The 19,621-nt window shown below is 43.7% G+C and overlaps 1 protein-coding gene across 3 annotated transcripts in view; it reads right to left on the bottom strand.

Moving 5' to 3' along the window:
* FNBP1L (formin binding protein 1 like) overlaps positions 1–18,809 on the bottom strand; it is a 95,983-nt gene extending 77,174 nt beyond the window's left edge. For all 3 annotated transcript variants that reach the window (XM_084851794.1, XM_084851795.1, XM_084851793.1), the window contains exon 1: positions 18,359–18,809. In XM_084851794.1, coding sequence (XP_084707920.1) covers positions 18,359–18,382 — 24 coding nt within the window. In that variant the 5' untranslated portion in view covers positions 18,383–18,809. The remainder of the gene's footprint in view (positions 1–18,358) is intronic.
* Between the last annotated feature and the right edge of the window lie 812 nt (positions 18,810–19,621).

Here is a 19,621-nt window from a genome sequence, read left to right as displayed (position 1 = left end):
TTTTAAGTTATTAAACAGGCAAGTAAAAGAGGACATCATAATGGTATACAGAGTTATGCTCATGCATGGTGTGGTGAAAGTGAACAGAGATGGGGGTTTTCTCCCTCTCTCATACTACTTCATTAAGGTTGCTATCCTATGCATATTTAGACAGAGAAGAGTCCTACAACTCCCAGCATTCCCCAGCCAGCATGACAGGCTGGGGAATGCTGAGTTGCAGGACTCTTCTCTGTCTAAATATGCAATAGGATTGTGCCCTAAGCCATCTAATAAAGTTGAATGGTGGGAGATTCAAGACAGACAAAACTAAATACTTCTTCACATATCACATAGATAAACTATGGAATTCACTACCACAAGATGTGGGGATGGCCACCAACTAATTATATGGCTTCAAAAGGGGATTAGATAAAATTCATGGAGGATCAGGCTGTCAATGGATATTAGTCCTGATGGCTATATGCGATGTCTAGTATTAGAGGCCACATGGTACGGTATACCAGTTGCTGGGAAACAACAGCAGGAAAGGGCTACTGCACTCACGTTGTGCCTGTGGGCTTCCCTATTGCATCTGGGTGGCCAGTATGGGAGGCAGGATGTTTGATCTGGATGTTTGGTATGTTCTTAAGAACCCCTATATATGCTTATTCCTAACATCAAAATAGCTGACTGCAGCATTTCCCAATTAGACCATGACCACAACTTCCAATTATTCTTAGCCAGATGCAAAAGTTCCATATAGCATCTACTTACACAGATTTTCAATCCCAATGATACAATGAACAGCAAAAGTGGAATCATGCACCAGCCCAGTGGCAACAGCTACATCACTGATGAGGCAACCCATTTAAGCAAAACAAGGTCTTTAACTGTTAACTGAAAGAAAAATAAATTACACCTTGGACATCATGTAATATTTTAGCAATTCCACAGAACTCAACATTTTGTGATTAATACAGCCTCTACAAGGGCAAGAGCCTTCTCTGTAGTGGCCCATCTGTGGAATGCCCTTCCCAGGGAGATCCACCTGGTGTCTTCACTCTTTACATTTAGATGTCAGGATAAGAACTTTCTCTTCTGGCAGACACTTAATCTTTAGTCTGTTGCTTTATTAACGTTGGTTCTGGCTCTTTAAAAGTATTAATGTCTTTAATGTTTTAATATTTTATTATATTGATATTTTCATTGTTGCATTTATGGTTTTGGTTGTTATTTTAGAGTTGTTTCTGGTTTTATGATTGTTAACCTCCCTGAGGGCATTTGCCAGTTGGCCACTATAAAGATTTAATTAATAAATTAAATTGTACGATATGATGTGATAAAACTGATTTTTAAAGCCGTTATACATTTATTATTTTCTAAAGGATTCCCATGTGGATCATGTGAGATGAGATAGAGGGCAGTCAAGCAAGAATATTGCTTTATTAACTTTTTCACAGCAAGAATAGTCTACTGCAGAAACTGGAGCAATGTCTGAGGTTTAATATACAGCGAAAAGACTAACGCACTTAAGCAGCTGTCAAATTATGAATTTGTTTTTAATCAAGGTTTTCCTGGATTCACAGTCAAAATAGCAATACATTACTGGAGCTACCCACCTATTTTTCATCTATACTCCATTTGTACACATGACATTGTATTTCATGAAGCTATGTTGAGGTCTGAAGTGGTATAAAATACAAGGCAGCCTGATAGATGTATACAAAACTTTGCCAGCCTACTAGCTTATATTTGGTCATCACAGGGATGTTTTGAGTGGTGGAGCATAACAAACCGCTCACCCCAAGGAATTGTTACTTGTTCCTCACAACTGGATAAAAAGGGCTGAAAACAATTTATGGGCCAACTTCATTCATAAAGGAATATGTAAATGAATTACATGGAACATCAGCATATTCCTTTATTATCCCATAAAAGGATGTTTCAGCATCTGACTCCCTATTGCCATCTGGGCTCCATTCAGAGTGCTGCTCATCATTTATAAAACCCTATATAGTCTGGAGCCAACATATAGCTTCACCCTCTATTCCATGATACTCTCCAAAATGTACCTTAAATTAACAGCATAACCCTATGCATATCTACTCAGAGTAAGTTCCACTGAATTCAATGGGATGTACTCCCAGGTAAGTGAGTATAATGAGTGGGGAACATCTGCCCTTCAGGTGCTTTTGATATTACAATGATCACCCTGAACACTGGCCATGCTGGATGTGGCTGATGAGATTTGGAATTGGAATCCAACATCTGGAGGACGATAGGTTCCTCACTTTTGATGTACAGGATAATCATAAGAGAGCACTCTTTGTCAATTTGTCAACATAACTGCAAGGGCCTAGAAAGAAATTGTGAGGCGACCCCATTACTGCGGAATAACTTTTCCACCAGAGGCTCACCAAAACAAAAGCAAAAACAATCCAGAAATGGTAACAGGTTGAGCACCTTCCATCCAGTCAGCACACCCACCCACCAACAGCATCTCAGTCTTGTCTGGACTGAGTTTCAGTTTATTAGCCCTCATCCAGTCCATTGTCGCAGCCAGGCACCGATTTAGCACATCCACAGCCTCACCTGAAGAAGACGAATAGGAGAAATAGAGCTGCGTGTCATCAGCATACTGATGACAACGCACTCCAAAACTCCGGATGACCGCACTCAATGGTTTCATGTAGACGTTAAATAGCATGGGGGACAAAAGGGACCCGTGTGGAACCCCATGCTGGAGAATCCATGGGGCTGAGCAATATTCCCCAAGCACCACCTTCTGGAGCTGACCGTCCAAGTAGGAGCGAAACCACTGCAATGCAGTGCCTCCCACTCCTAGCTCAGACAATCGTCCCAGAAGGATGCCATGGTCAATGGTATCGAAAGCTGCCGAGAGATCAAGGAGAATCAACAAGGTCACGCTCCCCCTGTCTCTCTCCTGACATAGGTCATTATGCAGGGCAACCAAGGCTGTTTCCGTGCCAAAACCTGGCATGAACCCCGACTGAAATGGATCTAGATAATTGGTCTTATCCAAGGGTGTCTGGAGCTGCTTAGCAACCACCCACTCAAGAAACTTGCCCAGGAAAGGAACATTTGCCACTGGCCTAAAATTACTAAGATTTACCAGGTCCAGGGAGGGTTTCTTCAGTAGTGGTCACTACCACCTCTTTGAGGCGGCCTAGGACCACTCTCTCTCACAAGGAGGCATTGATCACCTCTCTGGCCCAGCTAGCTGTTCCTTCCCTGTCAGTTTTTATAAGCCAAGAATCCAGTATGGAAATGGCTGCACAAACCTGTCCAAGCACCTTGTCAACGTCCTCGAGCTGTACCAACTGAAACTCATCCAGAAGAGCAGGACAAGGCTGCACTCTGGATACCTCACCAGATTCACCTGCTATAACACTGGAGTCTAAGTCCCGGGGGATGAAAGAGATCTTATCCTGGAAGTGCCTAGCAAATGCATTACAGCAGGCCTTAGAGGGGTCTACAGTGTCCTTAGGGCCAGCATGTAATAGCCCCCGGACGATTCTGAACAGCTCAGCTGGGCGGCAGATAGAAGATTCAATAACGGCAGCAAGATGATGTTTTTTTGCCGCCCTCACTACCCCTGAATATACTTCACCAGGAAAGCCTGCCATATCAGCCGGGAACCTCCCCAAAGTCCTCTGGAAACCATCCGGATCCATTATCCTCTGGGGATGGACCATTTTAACAGGTCCCCCACCCTTGCAGTGGGGAAACGCTGCTGCAAGTCTAAACCTCAGCAGGTAATGATCTGACCATGACAAGGGGACTGATGCAAAGTCCCCCACCTTCAGACCACCATCTCCATGTCCAGTTGAGAAAACCAAGTCTAGAGTATGCCCCACTACACACGGCGGGCCAATGACATGTTGGGACAGTCCCATTAACGTCATGGAGGCTATGAAATCCTAAACCGTCCCAGACAAGGTGTCCTCAGCATGAATGTTGACATCCCCCAGAACCAACAGTCTGGGAGATCGCAACAGTGCATACAAGACCACCTCGTCAGCTCAGATAGGGAGTCTGTTGAGCAGTGGGGTGGGTGGTACACCAACAGAGTCCCCAATCTGTCCCTGCAGCTCAACACAAGGTGCAAACACTCCAGACCAGTAGTCACATGGACAGGAAACCTGCAGAGGGAGATGGAACTCCTACAGACCACAGCAACCCCCCATTCCCATCCTTCAGGTCTTCCCTGATGCTGAACCACATACCCCGGTGGGCACAGCTGGGAGAGACTAACTCCCCCCTGCTCACCCACTCAGGTCTCAGTTATGCATACCAGATCAGCCACCTCATCCGCTATTAAATCATAGATGATGGAGGTCTTATTCTGAACCAATCTGGCATTTAACAGCAGCATCCAGAGACCTGAGGGCAGGCTAATAGGGCAACCACCATGCCTGTGGCTAGGGGAAGGGCCAGAACACAGCATAGCCATTAACTGTCTGGGCCAAGTTCCTCTAACCTGGCTAGCCTTCCTCCCAACACCATATCTCCCTTGACCCATAACCAGCCTAATTGGGGGCCCCTCAAGTACCCCAACTTGGCCATATGACCTCTCTCCCAGGCACATAAGAGGATCCTAAACAAACAAACAACCCCCACATATAAAAGCTGCAAAACCAGTCAACCCGGTTCTAGGGGGGTGGCCCTTGCTGCTCCCCCCAAAGGGGTGACCCCACTAAAGGTGGCACTGCCAGGGCACTGATGCCCTGCATCAGAGCTGGGCAGATAAGAGTATTCCCAGGGAACTCAGGCCCAGCCAGCTCAAATCAGCTGTAATTAGCCTGGGGGAGTTTTTCTGAATCAGCTGTAATTAGCCTGGGGGAGTTATTAATGCTAATCAAGTAAATATGCACACATTTAACAGCCAGACAGTTTGGTTTGTTCAATTCTCTTTTCTTTTTTCAGTGTAGTCCTGTCCATTTATTTCCCACTAAGCCCCACCTATACACACTTAATGGTCCACAGAACATGACTAGCGGGATTCTGATCTACTAGGCCAAATGCAGTTATGCCAGCCCATTTTAGATAGGTCCCTCCACCACCATGGAGATCAATATCCACATTAAAGGATAGACAGACATGCGGTCAGCAATTCCAATTATCTCTGCATTCTTTTAAAAGAGTAAGAGGGAAAATACTGCTGCAGATATTAATCACTGCAGAGACTAAAACATTCCTTAAAAGATCTCTTAAGATTAGGTTTTGGACTAGAAACAGCAAAATGAAATACTCCTTCCAACTTGAAAAGCTTTGTCCCTCATCTTAACAATGTCTTTACCTCTCCCACATCCAGCTGAAGTACTGAATAGGCAAGAAACCACTCGTATCCAGAACAATGCTCTAATAGTCATGTTTGGGCTGATCTACAGTAAATTTCCCACTTTATGCCAATGTGTAAAAGTGCAAAATGCTTTCCAAGTCCACAGTGAAAATTCTCAACTGTCTTTTTGGCAGCCTGTCTTTGTTTTGGGAATTGTCTGCTAGGTTGAGAGAGACTAGTTCAAAAAAGTGCTACTTTAATCTATGTTGTACAAATTTGTATTGATCATATATTTTGAAGAGCAGATCTGTTTCTTACTGTGGAGCTAAGTCAGCAAACATAATGCTGAAACAAGTAGTTCCATTTAATATTTAATCAACTGCTGTGATATTAGCTATGCTACCACCAATTATACCCAACAACTACTATAGCCTGAATTGCTTACATTTAACGAAACTATACATTTGATTAAAATAACCCTAGCTCGTCAGTACAAGAACACAAACAAACAGTATTCTAGTCAAGGATTTATTAAAAATATAAAGCTCTGTAGGAGCTCAGACACAAACAGAGCTACATACGCACACACACAGGTGCTTCCCATTCTTATCTGTTTGGAAAATATTCTGTACAGGTACAGGACTTTCCCATTACAGGCACAGAGCATTTTTCTGGTTCGTAAAAGAGACTGTGGAGGTCAGCCAATGTGCCCACATTATAATATGGCATACTGGAACTAGCAGGCTATGGTTTGAATGTGCACACTAACAAAGAAAGCCATGAAATCAAGAAAAAAAATAACTACGTGAGCTTTAGTGGAAGCAGACTGATAAGCTTCAGCAAGATGGTCCTAATTCTAAACGCCTCTTAATGCTTAATACAACATATGCAGTTTACATAGTGCATTTATCATATTTATACAGCTCAAGATGGTGTTCATGAGATTATCCCATTGATCCTAAGAACCACCCTTTGAGATAGCTTAACCTAAGAAATAGCGACCAAGGTCACTATTCATTGGCTGAGCGGATTTGCATAAATGTCTGCCCAGTTCAAGGCCAACATAATGCCTAAAAGGTAAAGGTAAAGGTATCCCCAACCAGTCGTGTCCGACTCTAGGGTGCGGTGCTCATCCCCGTTTCTAAGCCGAAGAGCCAGCGCTGTCTGAAGATGCTTCCGTGGTCATGTGGCCGGCATGACTGAACACCGAGGTGCACGGAACGCTGTTACCTTTCCCGCCGAGGCAGTACCTATTTATCTACTTGCAATTTCTTGCTTTCGAACTGCTAGGTTGGCAGAAGCTGGGACTGAAGACGGGCGCTCACTCCGTCATGCAGCACTTGGGTCTCGAACTGCTGTCCTGCCGACCTTCCAGTCTGCAGTTCAGCGTCTTAACCTGGGTTGTTTAGCTCCTAAGACAGCACACAGGTTCACACAGCACGCTCAACAACCTATGCATGGGCCCACTGTTGATTAGAAGTGGAAGTGGCAGGCGCGCTGCAAGCAGTGCGCCCACTCTCTCCCCCTCATGCACAACAGCCCATGGATTGTTTAACTGATGGGCTGTCATTACGTACAAACTGGCTCCTAAGTTCTCAATCAAGTAAGAACAAGCTGTAAGAACAAGCTGTAATGCTGTAAGAAAATGTGGTTTGTAATCAGAGAGTGAATAATAATTAAGGTGAGCAGAGAAATCTATAACATTACTGGAATAGTTTAGTGTTGATTATTTATATTGTTTATAAAACTTAATTGAGAGCCTAACATTAATTTAATCCCCTATGTCCTCCAAAAATATCCTTCAGAGAGTTGCGGAATCCTCTAGAACACCAAGATATGACACTGGAGGCTGTAGAAGAAGGAGGGAAATTAGTAAAAATTGCTTCCTCCTCCTTCCCACCAGCTGAGCATCCTGAGTGGAAATCTCCTTAGAAGTGCTTCCTTGGGGGTGGAACCCTGGATCCAACCCATATGACTAAGTCTGGTGCCAATCCATTGCAACAAGAAAAATTAGCAATAAGTAATTCCCAACAAACTAGAAAAAAACATTTTTAAAATCATTGCACAACTGTAGCGGCATTAACAAAACAGGTAAGACCTGGTTTTATAAAAGTCTAACAAGAGAAGGTGATACCTTAGCATACATTCACTTTCACATATGTCTGTTCATCGCTCAATGACCAGCACAAATCCAGGTAGCTGACACTGTTCAATCAAGTAAGCCATAACTTAGGCAAACTGAGAAGCTCACTCTACTGCTTTGCCCCAACAGTAAATCAGAAGCTAGTTCATGGCTGGCCAGGGAGTTTACATTAAAAACTGGCTTCTTGAACAAGGACTAAAGATAGCTGCCATTTTAACCCTGTCCTGCATCTTGCCTTCCCTAAAGGAAGATGAAAGACAGAAGTAGGCAAATCATGCACTTGGCCCTAAATAGCTACAAAAGAACCTGTCATGGATCTTCCTTCTGTCTGCTCTTGGGGTTGTGTGTTTAGAACATTGTTTTATGGAGCGGGAGAACTGGGTTGTGGACTCACTGCCTTTTTTATCCGAAATTACAGGTGCTAGCAAGACTTCCGAAAGTTAGACTTCGCTGCATGGAAGCCACATTCACATCTCCAGGAACAGGGTTTAACCCCATCTCCTTACAATGACCTATTCCACTGAACAGTTCACAGTGCTGCCTTACAGTTGCATCTTTCATTATTCTTTGTGCATATAGTCCCCATCTTTCTCCCATACAAAATGCTGACACACACACACACACACCCCGGCCGCAATACAAATGCTCAGAGTTATGGAATTTATCTGTGTGGATGTATAGTTACCACTCAGTTCCTTCTCCTGGGCACCTTTGGGATCTCCATGCAGACTTCTTACCCACAACACCAAGGAGGATTGTACAGGAGACAGCACTATGGTCTCTTTCTGGTTTTACATGAAGGAAATACGTGCACTGGTTTAGCATGGAAGGAATATGTAGTTTTGCATAGGTTCAGAAATATCATGGATTTATCCAGGTAATCTTCATACAATGATTGGTGCCTTCCGTGCATAGTAATGTGGAGGTGTTTTCAGTGTGCTATACCGTGATGGGGTAGGGGTGGGAATAGTGTTTCTGTTAGACTGGAGCATCCATTAAGCATATTTGTTGAGTACCAGTCTGTGCTACATGATTTAAACGGTCCCTCCCTGTTCAGCAAATATTTGATATGCAGAAGTATTAAGGAGCAAGTACTATGTATCAAAAGGCAAACCAGTTTATTGAAATGGATAGCATTTTCATGTGCTAATGCTCGATACTTATTGTAAAGAAGTGTCTCTCTCTCTCTTGAGTACTGTAGAGAACATTTAATTAATAAATGTGATAATGAACAGCTTCCTTTCTTTGTACACAGAGCAAAAGCAAGAAAACCATGTTTTAGAGTTATGAATTACAGGTTGGAATTAAGATTGACAGGAGAATTATCTCCTTTATCAACCTCAGATACGCAGACGATACCACCCTCATGGCAGAAAGCGAAGAAGATCTAAAGAGCCTCTTGTTGAGGGTGAAAATGGAGAGTGCAAAAGCTGGTTTGAAACTCAACATTAAAAAAACGAAGATCATGGCATCTGGCCCCATCACTTCCTGGCATATGGAAGGGGAAGAAATGGAAGCAGTGACAGATTTTACTTTCTTGGGCTCCAAGATCACCTCAGACGGTGACTGTAGCCATGAAATTAAAAGACGCTTGCTCCTTGGGAGGAAAGCTATGGCAAACCTAGACAGCATAGTAAGAAGCAGAGACATCAACTTGCCGACAAAGGTCCGTATAATCAAAGCTATGGTTTTCCCAGTAGTAATGTATGGCTGTGAGAGCTGGACTCTAAGGAAGGCTGAGCGCCGTAGAATTGATGCCTTTGAACTGTGGTGCTGGAGAAGACTCTTACGAGTCCCCTGGACTGCAAGGAGGTCCAATCAGTCGATCCTAAAGGAAATCAACCCTGAGTGCTCATTGGAAGGACAGATACTGAAGCTGAAGCTCCAATATTTTGGCCACCTAATGCGAAGAGAAAAGTCACTGGAAAAGACCCTGATGCTGGGAAAAACTGAAGGCAAAAGGAGAAGGGGACGGCAGAGGATGTGATGGCTAGATAGCATCACCAATGCAATGAATATGAACCTGAGCACATTCCAGGAGAGAGCGGAGGACAGGAGGGCCTGGCGTGCTGTGGTCCATGGGGTCACGAAGAGTCAGACACGACATAACGACTGAACAACAAGATTTTTTCATGTGAAGTATGAGCAAATGTCTTTAGTTTACTAGTCTAATTTTTTTTTTTTTTTAAGGAAGCACCATTTTTGTGACTGGAAATATGCAAGGAGCCATCCTCCCATTTCTGCTGCACAACTTTCATTTCACCAGGGATCATGCAGAAACAGAGTAGATGCTGATGTCACATTCATTCTGGACCAAACTACAGCTACAAAGATCAGCCAAGATTTTACGTATTGGGGAACCAATTGTACTTGGCAATACAATTCATTAGCGAGGTTTAGCATTTAACGAAATTGCTTCCGCTATTTCCCCCTTTTCTCCATTTGCAAGAACTGACAATTATCAAAAAGGATGAGTACACAAACTTTCTGCCATCCCACTGAATTGGGATGAAGTGTAACCTCACTGCATGCACAGCAATGAATTCATTAATAGCATGTCATGCTAAAAACTGAAGGAGTTATGAAGTGGGGATTTCCCCTTCAAAAAAATTATCCCAGCTCATAAGGCTCCCCTCAGAGTAAGTTTGCCACAATATTTATTTTATTTAAGGGATTTATACTGCACCTTCCAACAGGTTCTCAGGTCTACTATAATAGTGAATTAAGGTTTCACTTTATAGCCTGATCTCCTAAGACTCGACAGAAAGCATCCAGTGGGAATATATAATATTGCCTTTTCCTCACTTGACATAATACTGGGAATAACTGAGAGCACTGTAAATATTGTTTATGGTATGCAAAATTCACAAGAATAATATATGTTTCACCTGCTAATACTTTTCTGCCATTTAGGGCACAATTCTATGGGGACAGGCGGCTGCCTCCAAACTCGGAGGCAACCGCCTATCCAATGCAGGGCAGGAGAAGCGCAGAGGGGGTCATCCTCTTTGCACTTCAGCCACCCTGCATTTGCAGCTAGGCAGCTGATTTTGGCTCTCTAGCTGCGGGAAGGCGGAGCAGGGGAAGCGGCAGCTGGACAATGCATAGGAGGTGTCGTACTGGCATTTCTGGCTTCCCCGCCCAGGAATGCCCCCCTGAAACACCCCATTTTCGACGCTCCGTGCGCCCCTTCCAAGAGTGGAGTGTGCAGCTGTTCCAAGCTGTCTGCAAGGCAGCATGGGAGCAGGGGGGGGGGTCAGTTCTCCAGGAACTGAACTCAAGAGCGTGGGCTCCGAGGTCGCTTCCTGGAAACCAACGTATCCTATGGCCGTCTAGCCACTGACTAGCAGCCATAGGATTGGTTCTTTATTTTGCATTCATAGCCCCCTTTCCTCCATTGAACTCAAGGTGGCATACATGGTTCTCTCATCCCCATTTTATAACCCTTTGAGGTAGTTTAGGCTGAGACACAGAGAATGACTGGCCCGAGATCAACCAGCAAGCTTCATATCCCCCATCCCCCCAATTTGGTGTAACTAGCAATTCTTTGGTATTCGTGCTGATATGTCAGCAAATGCAGATAATGGCTGGGATTGAAAAAGCCTGTTACACTTGCTTAAGAATCTCCTGCATGCACATGAAGGGATTGCTGATTTCATCTTCTTGCTCCAGCTTTTCCCAATGCACTCAATGCCACCATGGTTGGTCTAATATTCAGGAGTGGCTTTTCAGAGTACAAGCGACTGTAGCAATAATTATGGGAGTGAGGGTGCGTAAGAGCTTCAGTATACACAAAGAACGCTATGTGGCCCTTTGGAACTCAACAAACATTCACAAAGCGAGCTATCAGAATTATTATTTGCATTTCCGCTATTTTCTGATCTCAGTCTAATTTGGATTTTCCTCCATTAGATCTTAATCCATGTATGTATAGATAAATCCAGCACTACTTTAGCATTTCATGCATCTGATGAAAGAGACTCTGGACTATGAAAGCTCATTCCACCAACAACTAGTTAGACTTTAAGGTGTGACAACACCTTAACTTTCAAATACATTCTCATTTTAGCTTTCAAAGAGTAGAAATGGAACTCCACTCTCCAAACTGTTGCTTGAAGAGCTATTAATCATTCAGAGTCACAGCAATCTGATAATGATTCACTTCTGTTCCTAGATTGTATTCTCCTCTTTCACCTCCAGCTTGGATATTTTGACAGGCAGATTATTTGAAGAAATCTTTAATTCTTGGGAAATCTTTCCCCCTGCCCATGACATCAACATGGTTTTAGTAAATAAAAACAGATGTCATTTTGAAAACTATTAAATGCTCAACAGCACTGCCACCTTTCAAATAGTTTGGGGAACTATTATGCTACATAAATTCCTAAATCCATATAGTGTAATACCTTTATTAGGTCAACTCAAAGATCCACAAAAAATGTGCAAGCTTTTGAGATCTCCAAATCTCTTCATCAGGCAAGATGTTACGAAAAGCAGAAATGGGGGAGTGGGGGAGAGACAGAAAGGCCGACTAGATGTTGTAGCCAGGATGCCTGCATGGTCAGAGTCTTAAGATGAGGAGGAGGAAGGGTTGCAGACATTCAAACTGGGCTCTGACAGGTGATGTGATGATTTCAGGACCCCCTAGGATGACTGGGTAGAAGAAAATCTCAGATAACTGTAAACCCTACATTTTAAAAAATATAAAATCGAGCTGTTAACTCAAAACGTTCAACGTCCAGGGTGAAACAGACAGGTTTCTTGGTTGGTGGAAAACAAAAGTAGAGTTCAACTAGGCAGTCTTTATATTAACAAAGCTGGAGATAGATTCATAAAAGATACTGGAAGAGTATTTATTTCAGCAGATAATCTATCTGAAAATTACTGGAATATTGTTTCCAATCTGGAAAACTTAACTAACCATGAAAAAAATTCTCAAGACTAATGATTCACTTTCTCTGGAAACAGGACCAAATGTCAGATGTCCATGAACTAATGCTGGAAATATATTGACTAACATTGTTAAGTAAAGCTAAATTCAGTTGGAACAGCAATTGCCCTAGTAAGACCTTTTAATTTTCATGCCTGAACAAAACTTACAATTCTAGAGTACAGCAACTTTACAGTTAGCCATTTGCCAACTCATCTGGAGGGAATAACAGTTCCTTCAAGGCAAATAACTCGCCTAACTTGTCACTCAAGCTGCCCTACAATGCATATGGGCAGGAAGACCGGTAACATTTTTGTTGGCTTTTTGTACCTATCTACAACTGAAGTAGCCAGTTCCATTACAGAACCTGAAGAGAATGCTTTTATCTGAGAATCGGTCAAAGTCTGAAAGCATCTGCACGAAATAGATAAGAAACCCCACTAGAAAGGTAACACGTGTACTGAAGAGCATTAAAAAAACAACCTTACATTAAACCTAGTCATAACATTCTGCAACACGTGGCAGATAGATTTTTCAGCCACAACTACATTCCATTACAGCTCCCTATTCTGAGAGACCAATCCTAAAGAAACTGATAGAGTTACAGTGGCTGCATTTTTCTTTTCCAAATATATTGTCAGAAAAAATAGTAGACTAGAAGATTTTACAATGAGTTCTGAAAGAATGCATTGCTTAGTCTCTTCTGCTCAACTGCAGTACGCACGAAGGGAGCTGGTAGTCTGGAGCAACAAACTATCCCATGGAGATGTAGGATAGTACAGGCATAGTGAAATTAACATTGCTAGTTGCTTCAGACAACCAGCTAACCACTGGATGCAGCTACTACACAGCAAGGTTATAAATGTCAGCTAGTCTTCTGAAACATGCCTAAATGTTTGAAGAGGCCCTTTAGCAGCTCTGTAGAGGCTGCCAGCAAATGCTTACATATTGCAGTGGCTCCATTTGGAGGCTGTTAACACATATAAGCAGCCTGTCATGTGGATGAGCAACTATTTTGTGGCAGCTAGCACCAACCTGGAGGCTCTCCAGGCAATATAGCCAATATACAAAACAAGCAGCTTTCACAAAAGGTTGCCATGTATGCAGTTCTAGACACTGAACAGGAAGCCACATAACTGGTTGGCTAAATACCTGCTTGTTTGGGAAGAGAAAAACTGGATTCAGGGGCCAGGGCAGATACACTTAAATAGAAATAGTCTGAAATCACTCAACATTAGAGTTTTCTGTATCTTAATTTGTAATATCAATTATACATTGCTGGAGCAAACATACTAAACCGTTCTTAAGTTCAACAGCTCTTTTGAAGGGGAATAATTGCCCAAAGACCCTCTATTCTCTAAGCATGTACATTCTAATAACAGTACGCCTCTGAAGAAGAGTTTTTGCTCAAAAACAACTATTACTTTTCAATAAATATTGCTTTGGATTTCTCTCCCCTTTTTTAATATTTATTCTATTAGTGCCCCACCCTCCTACATTTATTTACCACTGAGATAGTTCCAGTGGGGTTTGGGGGGTGTTAGAAAGTCTCAGTAATTTCAAGAGCTCCGACATGCAAACCTTAACCACATAAAAAGGATATGCCTTTTTAAATAGCAAACAATTAAAAGTAGAAATGTATTTTCTACATTGGATAAAATAGGTATTTGTATCAATAAAACAAAATATAGTGGGATAAGTTTACCCTCATGAAGCATATCTTTTAATCAAAGTCTTTCAAAATAAAGGATAAATATTACTCAGCATGATAAATATTAGCTGAACAACAACCCAGAGTATAGCCTCATTCGCACGTAACAGTAACCCAGAGTATGGCTTGAGTATGACGTGGCTTGCATGTAATGACAACCCAGAGTACGGGCTGATGTTGAATCTTGGGTAGTTGTGGAATTGTGGGTTCTTATCATGTGCAAACCCTGCACTATGATTTAACTCTGGGTTGTTAATCATGAACAACCCAGAGTTCACAACCCAAAATAAACCATGAGTTCTCTTCCTAGTATACAATTCAAGTTTATTAGTTCCATTGATCACATATATTTAGACAATTATATTACTTTGGGACACCACTTCCCTTCTTTATTTTATACAGGAACTTTAGGGCTATAATGCTGCACTAGATACACATGCTTAAGCCCAATGGCACATCTGCACGAGTAACTATCTTTAGGGCTCAAGATTTAAATTATACCTTGGTCTCAATTAGACCAATAATGAAAGTGGATTACGTGTTCCCTAGAAACCTCAATCTTTTGCCAGTACTCTAGACTCAGCGGTTACTATGGGTGAAATGCTTTACTGGAATTCTGCAACTGTCCATTCCTACTTGCTTTTACCACTGATACAAAACAGAAGCTTTCTGTACTACTGGTTGGTTACTGCAGCACCTAACAGAGAATGCAGCCAGTATTCTAGGAAAAAGCAGGTAACTCTGTCTGAGGACATACACAACAGAAGCAGTGGCACTGGCAGCAGAAAGCATTTGCATTTGGTGGGTGATATTACAGGTTACAAACCTAGGTTACTCACCTAGGTTTACTTATTTACTCACCTAGGTTTATTTTTTTCCAATATAGATGTTTCATTTAATATCTGCTTTTATAGAAGCTTCATTTAATACATGTTCAACATACAGTAACTTAAATATAAAAGTAATTTTTGTTGGAATTAAATATTTTTCTGCTTTCAATTAAAATTGCAAACATTAGAATAGCTTTACTACCCATTTTTTTTTAAAAAAAAGGTAAAGGTGTCCCCAACCAGTCATGTCCGACTCTAGGGTGCGGTGCTCATCCCCGTTTATAAGCCGAAGAGCCAGCGCTGTCCGAAGACGCTTCCGTGGTCATGTGGCCGGCATGACTGAACACCGAGGTGCACGGAACGCTGTTACCTTTCCCGCCGAGGCAGTACCTATTTATCTACTTGCAATTTCTTGCTCTCGAACTGCTAGGTTGGCAGGAGCTGGGACTGAAGATGGGAGCTCACTCCGTCACGCAGCACTCGGGTCTCGAACTGCTGACCTGCCGACCTTCCAGTCTGTAGTTCAGCGTCTTAACCACTAAGCCACCGCGGCCCCACTACCCATTTTACCCAATATTAATTTAGCAGCAATATGGTATGTGAGGTATTGACACAAAATGATGCACTCTTAAGGTCTGAGAAAACACAAGACAGGACAAGGCTTTGTAAAGGAATATATTAGCACCTCATCTGCATAGGTCAAGAGAGTCTGACAGCCCAAGGCAGTTGCCAAGCCAGCAGGAGGAGTGGGAAGCATTATTTTTGTGCCACTTTAAAATATACCACTTTGCGGGGTATTTTGTACAGCAAGTTGGGCTATAAGGCTATTAATTTATTTGAAGCTAAGTATTTAGAATCCAATACAGTCTTCATTCAGCACAGCATACATTAAGACGTTGTTTTAAAAAATAATTTATTTATAACCTGTTCTTCAAAAAGATTTTTCTAGGTTGGCTTTAATCCAGAAGAGCAACAAAATGGCTACATTCTAACATAACGCTAAACCACAGTTTAGCATTAGAGAACAAGCCTAGGTAAGCTTTGGCTCACATATTCTCCTGCCCTCCTCCAGAGAAGCCATGAGATCAGAAATTTCTTTTTCCATTTTAGATTAACCAGTTTAGTGTGTTGTCTGACCACTAAACTATGATTAATCTTAATTATGGTTAGTGAAAACAAGCCAGTTTCATAAGCTATGGATTGTCTTTTTTCCACTAACTACAATTACAGTTAACTACAGTTTGTCCAGGTTTGAACGACAAGACAACCTGCAGTTTATCTAAAAGCAAAAGCTTTCGAACTCCTCCTCATGGAGGGCAAGAGGAGAGGGGAGGGGAGGGGAGGAAGCTCACAAGCCCAGAACTCATTCTCATACACTCAAACCAGCCCAATGATATTATTGTAGTTTTTATTAAGGTAAGAAAACCTGAAAGGCCTGGGTAATTACATATTTAAGAAGTCAAGAAGTCACACAAATGCATACAGGTTTACAGTGTTTCTTCTGAATAATACCTGCTATAAAGTGCTATACTGGAGTCAGGTATGCTCACATTTAAAGGTGATTCACTGAAGGAGCATGAAAGCATAAACCTTTACTGAGGCAGCCTGTATATATCTAAAGTAAATATTTTATTTTCAAACCAACAGAATACAATACAACATAATCTTAAAAGTCACAAGCAGGCTATAGGAACAAAAAACTCATAATATCACATGTTAGGAAGTCTTTTTTTCAAAAACATGAATATCTTCAGTATTTAATTTTTTTGCATTCTGACAAATTTTTGTTAATGTGTTTGCAAACAGTGTGCATCACCATTTGATATACAAGTAACTATTTAAAGAGCTTCCTTGAATACTACTGTATATGAAAAAAAATTATCTGTGGTCTATTGAAGCCAATGTCAAAGCTCCAATCAAGCTGGGACTATATACAAGCAGAGGCACTAAATGATTTACTAACTGGTCACATGCACAGTAGAATCATATTTTATAACAACTCTCCATCACCTTTGTTCAACAAATATCATGCACCAACCACTATGGTTCACAATTGGGCCTCAAGATTATTATTTCCCCCTGGAGTCTCCTACTACTGTCCATCCATTTATTTAACCAATAGGGAGAGTCCTCATCTGTAGAACACACCAGTGGCAACTGGTGCCTTAGGCACCATGTTATGTTATTGTTGGCTCTATGGAGCTCTGTGTACTTTGGCTTCCCCATATTGTTGCCATCAATAAGCTCTAGTAATGGGTTTTTCAAGAAAAAAACAGCATGTACACAGACTACAAGATGAACCTCTTACCTGCTTCTCAACTACCAAGAAAGAAGAAATTGTAATAACAAACGGAGAATTTGCTGCACCAAGAATGTTAATATATGGGTTTCCCAGCGACTCAGTTAGACAGACTCGTCTGCCTAACCTAAAACAATAAGGTTGCAATCAACAATTCCTCTCAGTTTAGCCCTCAAGCTCAATTAAACATAAATTAAGGCTTGACCGCACGTTAGCTAGCAGTCTTCACAGTCTATTTGCAAGATTACAGCCCCCTAAACAAATACCTCACTTCGACTGCCTAGCCAAGACACCTCCTTTCTTCGTTGCTGGTAGCCATTCCCGAGTAGCCCAGCATTGTCTGAAGCTCGTAAAGCAGGATCCAACCAAGGCACAGCTGACTCACGCACCAAAGGGAACTCAGCAAACCTGAAAGACCTTTTCACCTTTATTTTCTTTCTTAAGAGGAAGCGCACACAAACTGTGCACACAGTCGCCGGCTTACCTCACCAGGCCTGCATTAATATATCACTACTGCCCCCGCGTCCAGGCACCTTTTCTTTGTCTGAGAAAGAAAGAAAGCCTGCGTGACAAGGCAAACCAGATCAAACCCCCTCCCCAAAGGAGGGGCAGCGCTGATGCTGTGGCCTCGCCTGCTCGATTGCTCTCCAGAGAGCCGGCGGGTCCTGAAACAAGGGGTGTCCTTTATGTACCAACGGAGACCGCGATGGAGTGGGTTACGGCGCAAGCACGATGCAGCTAACCCCCGCCGGGCAGCCCTAGCCAGACGCGGTACCCAGCCCCTAGATGCATACAGATATACAGACATAGATATAAAATCAGCATTCCTGCTTCTCTGGAGCCCCGCCCCTCCTTTCCAATGCACGGGACTTATCCTGACCACCGTTTCCCCGCCACCCGCCCGTCCCCCCAGCGACCAACTCGAGTCTCCTCCCCCCCCCCCCGGCGCTTCCAACACTCCTCTCAACAAAGCCGTCCAAACGCGCGTCCCCCCGCGCCTTCGCCGCGCCACGGCACGGCACACTCCAAGGGGCATCGCGGGGCGAGTGGCCGTGCCCCCCCCAGGAGGAGCCGGCACAGGCAGCCCCCCACCCCTTCCCTCTGCCGACGGAGGGTGGCCGGGTGCGGCTCCCAGACACAATGCAGAGCAAGCGGGGGACTCACCCACAGCTCCGTGCCCCAGCTCATGGCGACTCCGCTGGCAGCACAGGCTCCGCCGCCGGCGCTCCTTTGTAGCTCCTCTTGTCACTTCTCCGGCGGCGGCGAGCTGCAGCGCAGCACAGCACAGCACAGCCTCGTCGCCCCCTCAGAAGCAGCGCCGGAGCCGCTGAAGGCTTCCCCGCTCTTGGCGCCTGAGAGGCGGCGGCGGAGGCGGCGGCAACCGAAGCTCCAGCGCCGCCTTGCTCGAGGATGGGAACTGGGGAAGTGGGGAGGAGGAGGAAGGGGACGCCGCGGTGGAGGCTGGGAGAGGGGCGGGCTCGGCCGCTGCCTCCGCCGCTCCTTGGGGAGGCCTCGGGGCGCGGCGCGGGCCGAGCTGCCTCCCTCGCGGTGGCTCAGGCGCTCGCTGGCACGTTCCTCGGCAGCGGGAGAGCGAAGTTGAACCCCGGCCAGCTCTGCACACAAGTAGCGGAGCTGAGAGCTTAGGACCTTGAGGGAGCAAGAGGAGACTGCCCTGAGCCGCTGCAGGCGAGGAGACACCTTTTGTTTTGTTTTTTTGCTCCCCTACGCTAACCCAGTGACAGCAGCTCATGGTAAGTAAAACACACACACACACCCGAGCATATCGGAGAGAAAGCGCAAGATCCGACATAAAATCCGACTTGGAGTAAACCCATGGAAATGAATGGGGCATAAGTTGGTCGTGGCTAACGTAAGTTCCGTTTATTTCAATAGGTCTGCTCCAAGTAGGGCTTACGTTGGATTTTGCCCAAAGGTTCTAGGCCAGCCTTTTCCGTGCGGTGCTATTTTTCTAATTGCGGGGTCGAGGGGGAAGCATTCAAAAAGGCGAATCCTGCACCGGCAGTCTTAAGTAATAAAGTACATTCTATCGTCCCAAGACTCGATCGCCTTTTTTATGTGTCATTTTATTACAGAGAACCGGTGGGAGGATACCTCAAGGTAGCTTGTCCATTTTTTAGATAGAAGCTCCCCCTCCCCCCGCCTTTCACAAAGGAAATGAACTCCTGAATATGCGTAAATGAACTCGGTCAGAATTGCCGGGCTTTGGAGTTTGGGGACAGGTGTGTGTTAAGGCAAAACCTCTTACTCTTACATTTGAGGAGGAAGGAGACCTCTAGGAATGTTTCATAGCTGCTGGAGCAAATGAGGAAATGAAACAGTTGGCCGTTATTGATGTTTGGGGTATGGAAGTTACACCCTAGAATAGTCATAGAATAGTAGGGTTGGAAGGGGCCTGCAAGGCCATCG

Source organism: Heloderma suspectum, chromosome 4, assembly GCF_057233095.1.
Source record: "Heloderma suspectum isolate Gila_16-S chromosome 4, 16-S_ref, whole genome shotgun sequence".
NCBI classification, from domain to species: Eukaryota; Metazoa; Chordata; class Lepidosauria; order Squamata; family Helodermatidae; genus Heloderma; species Heloderma suspectum.
Note: the sequence above shows the minus strand (reverse complement) of the source record. Positions and strands in the feature narration are given on the sequence as shown.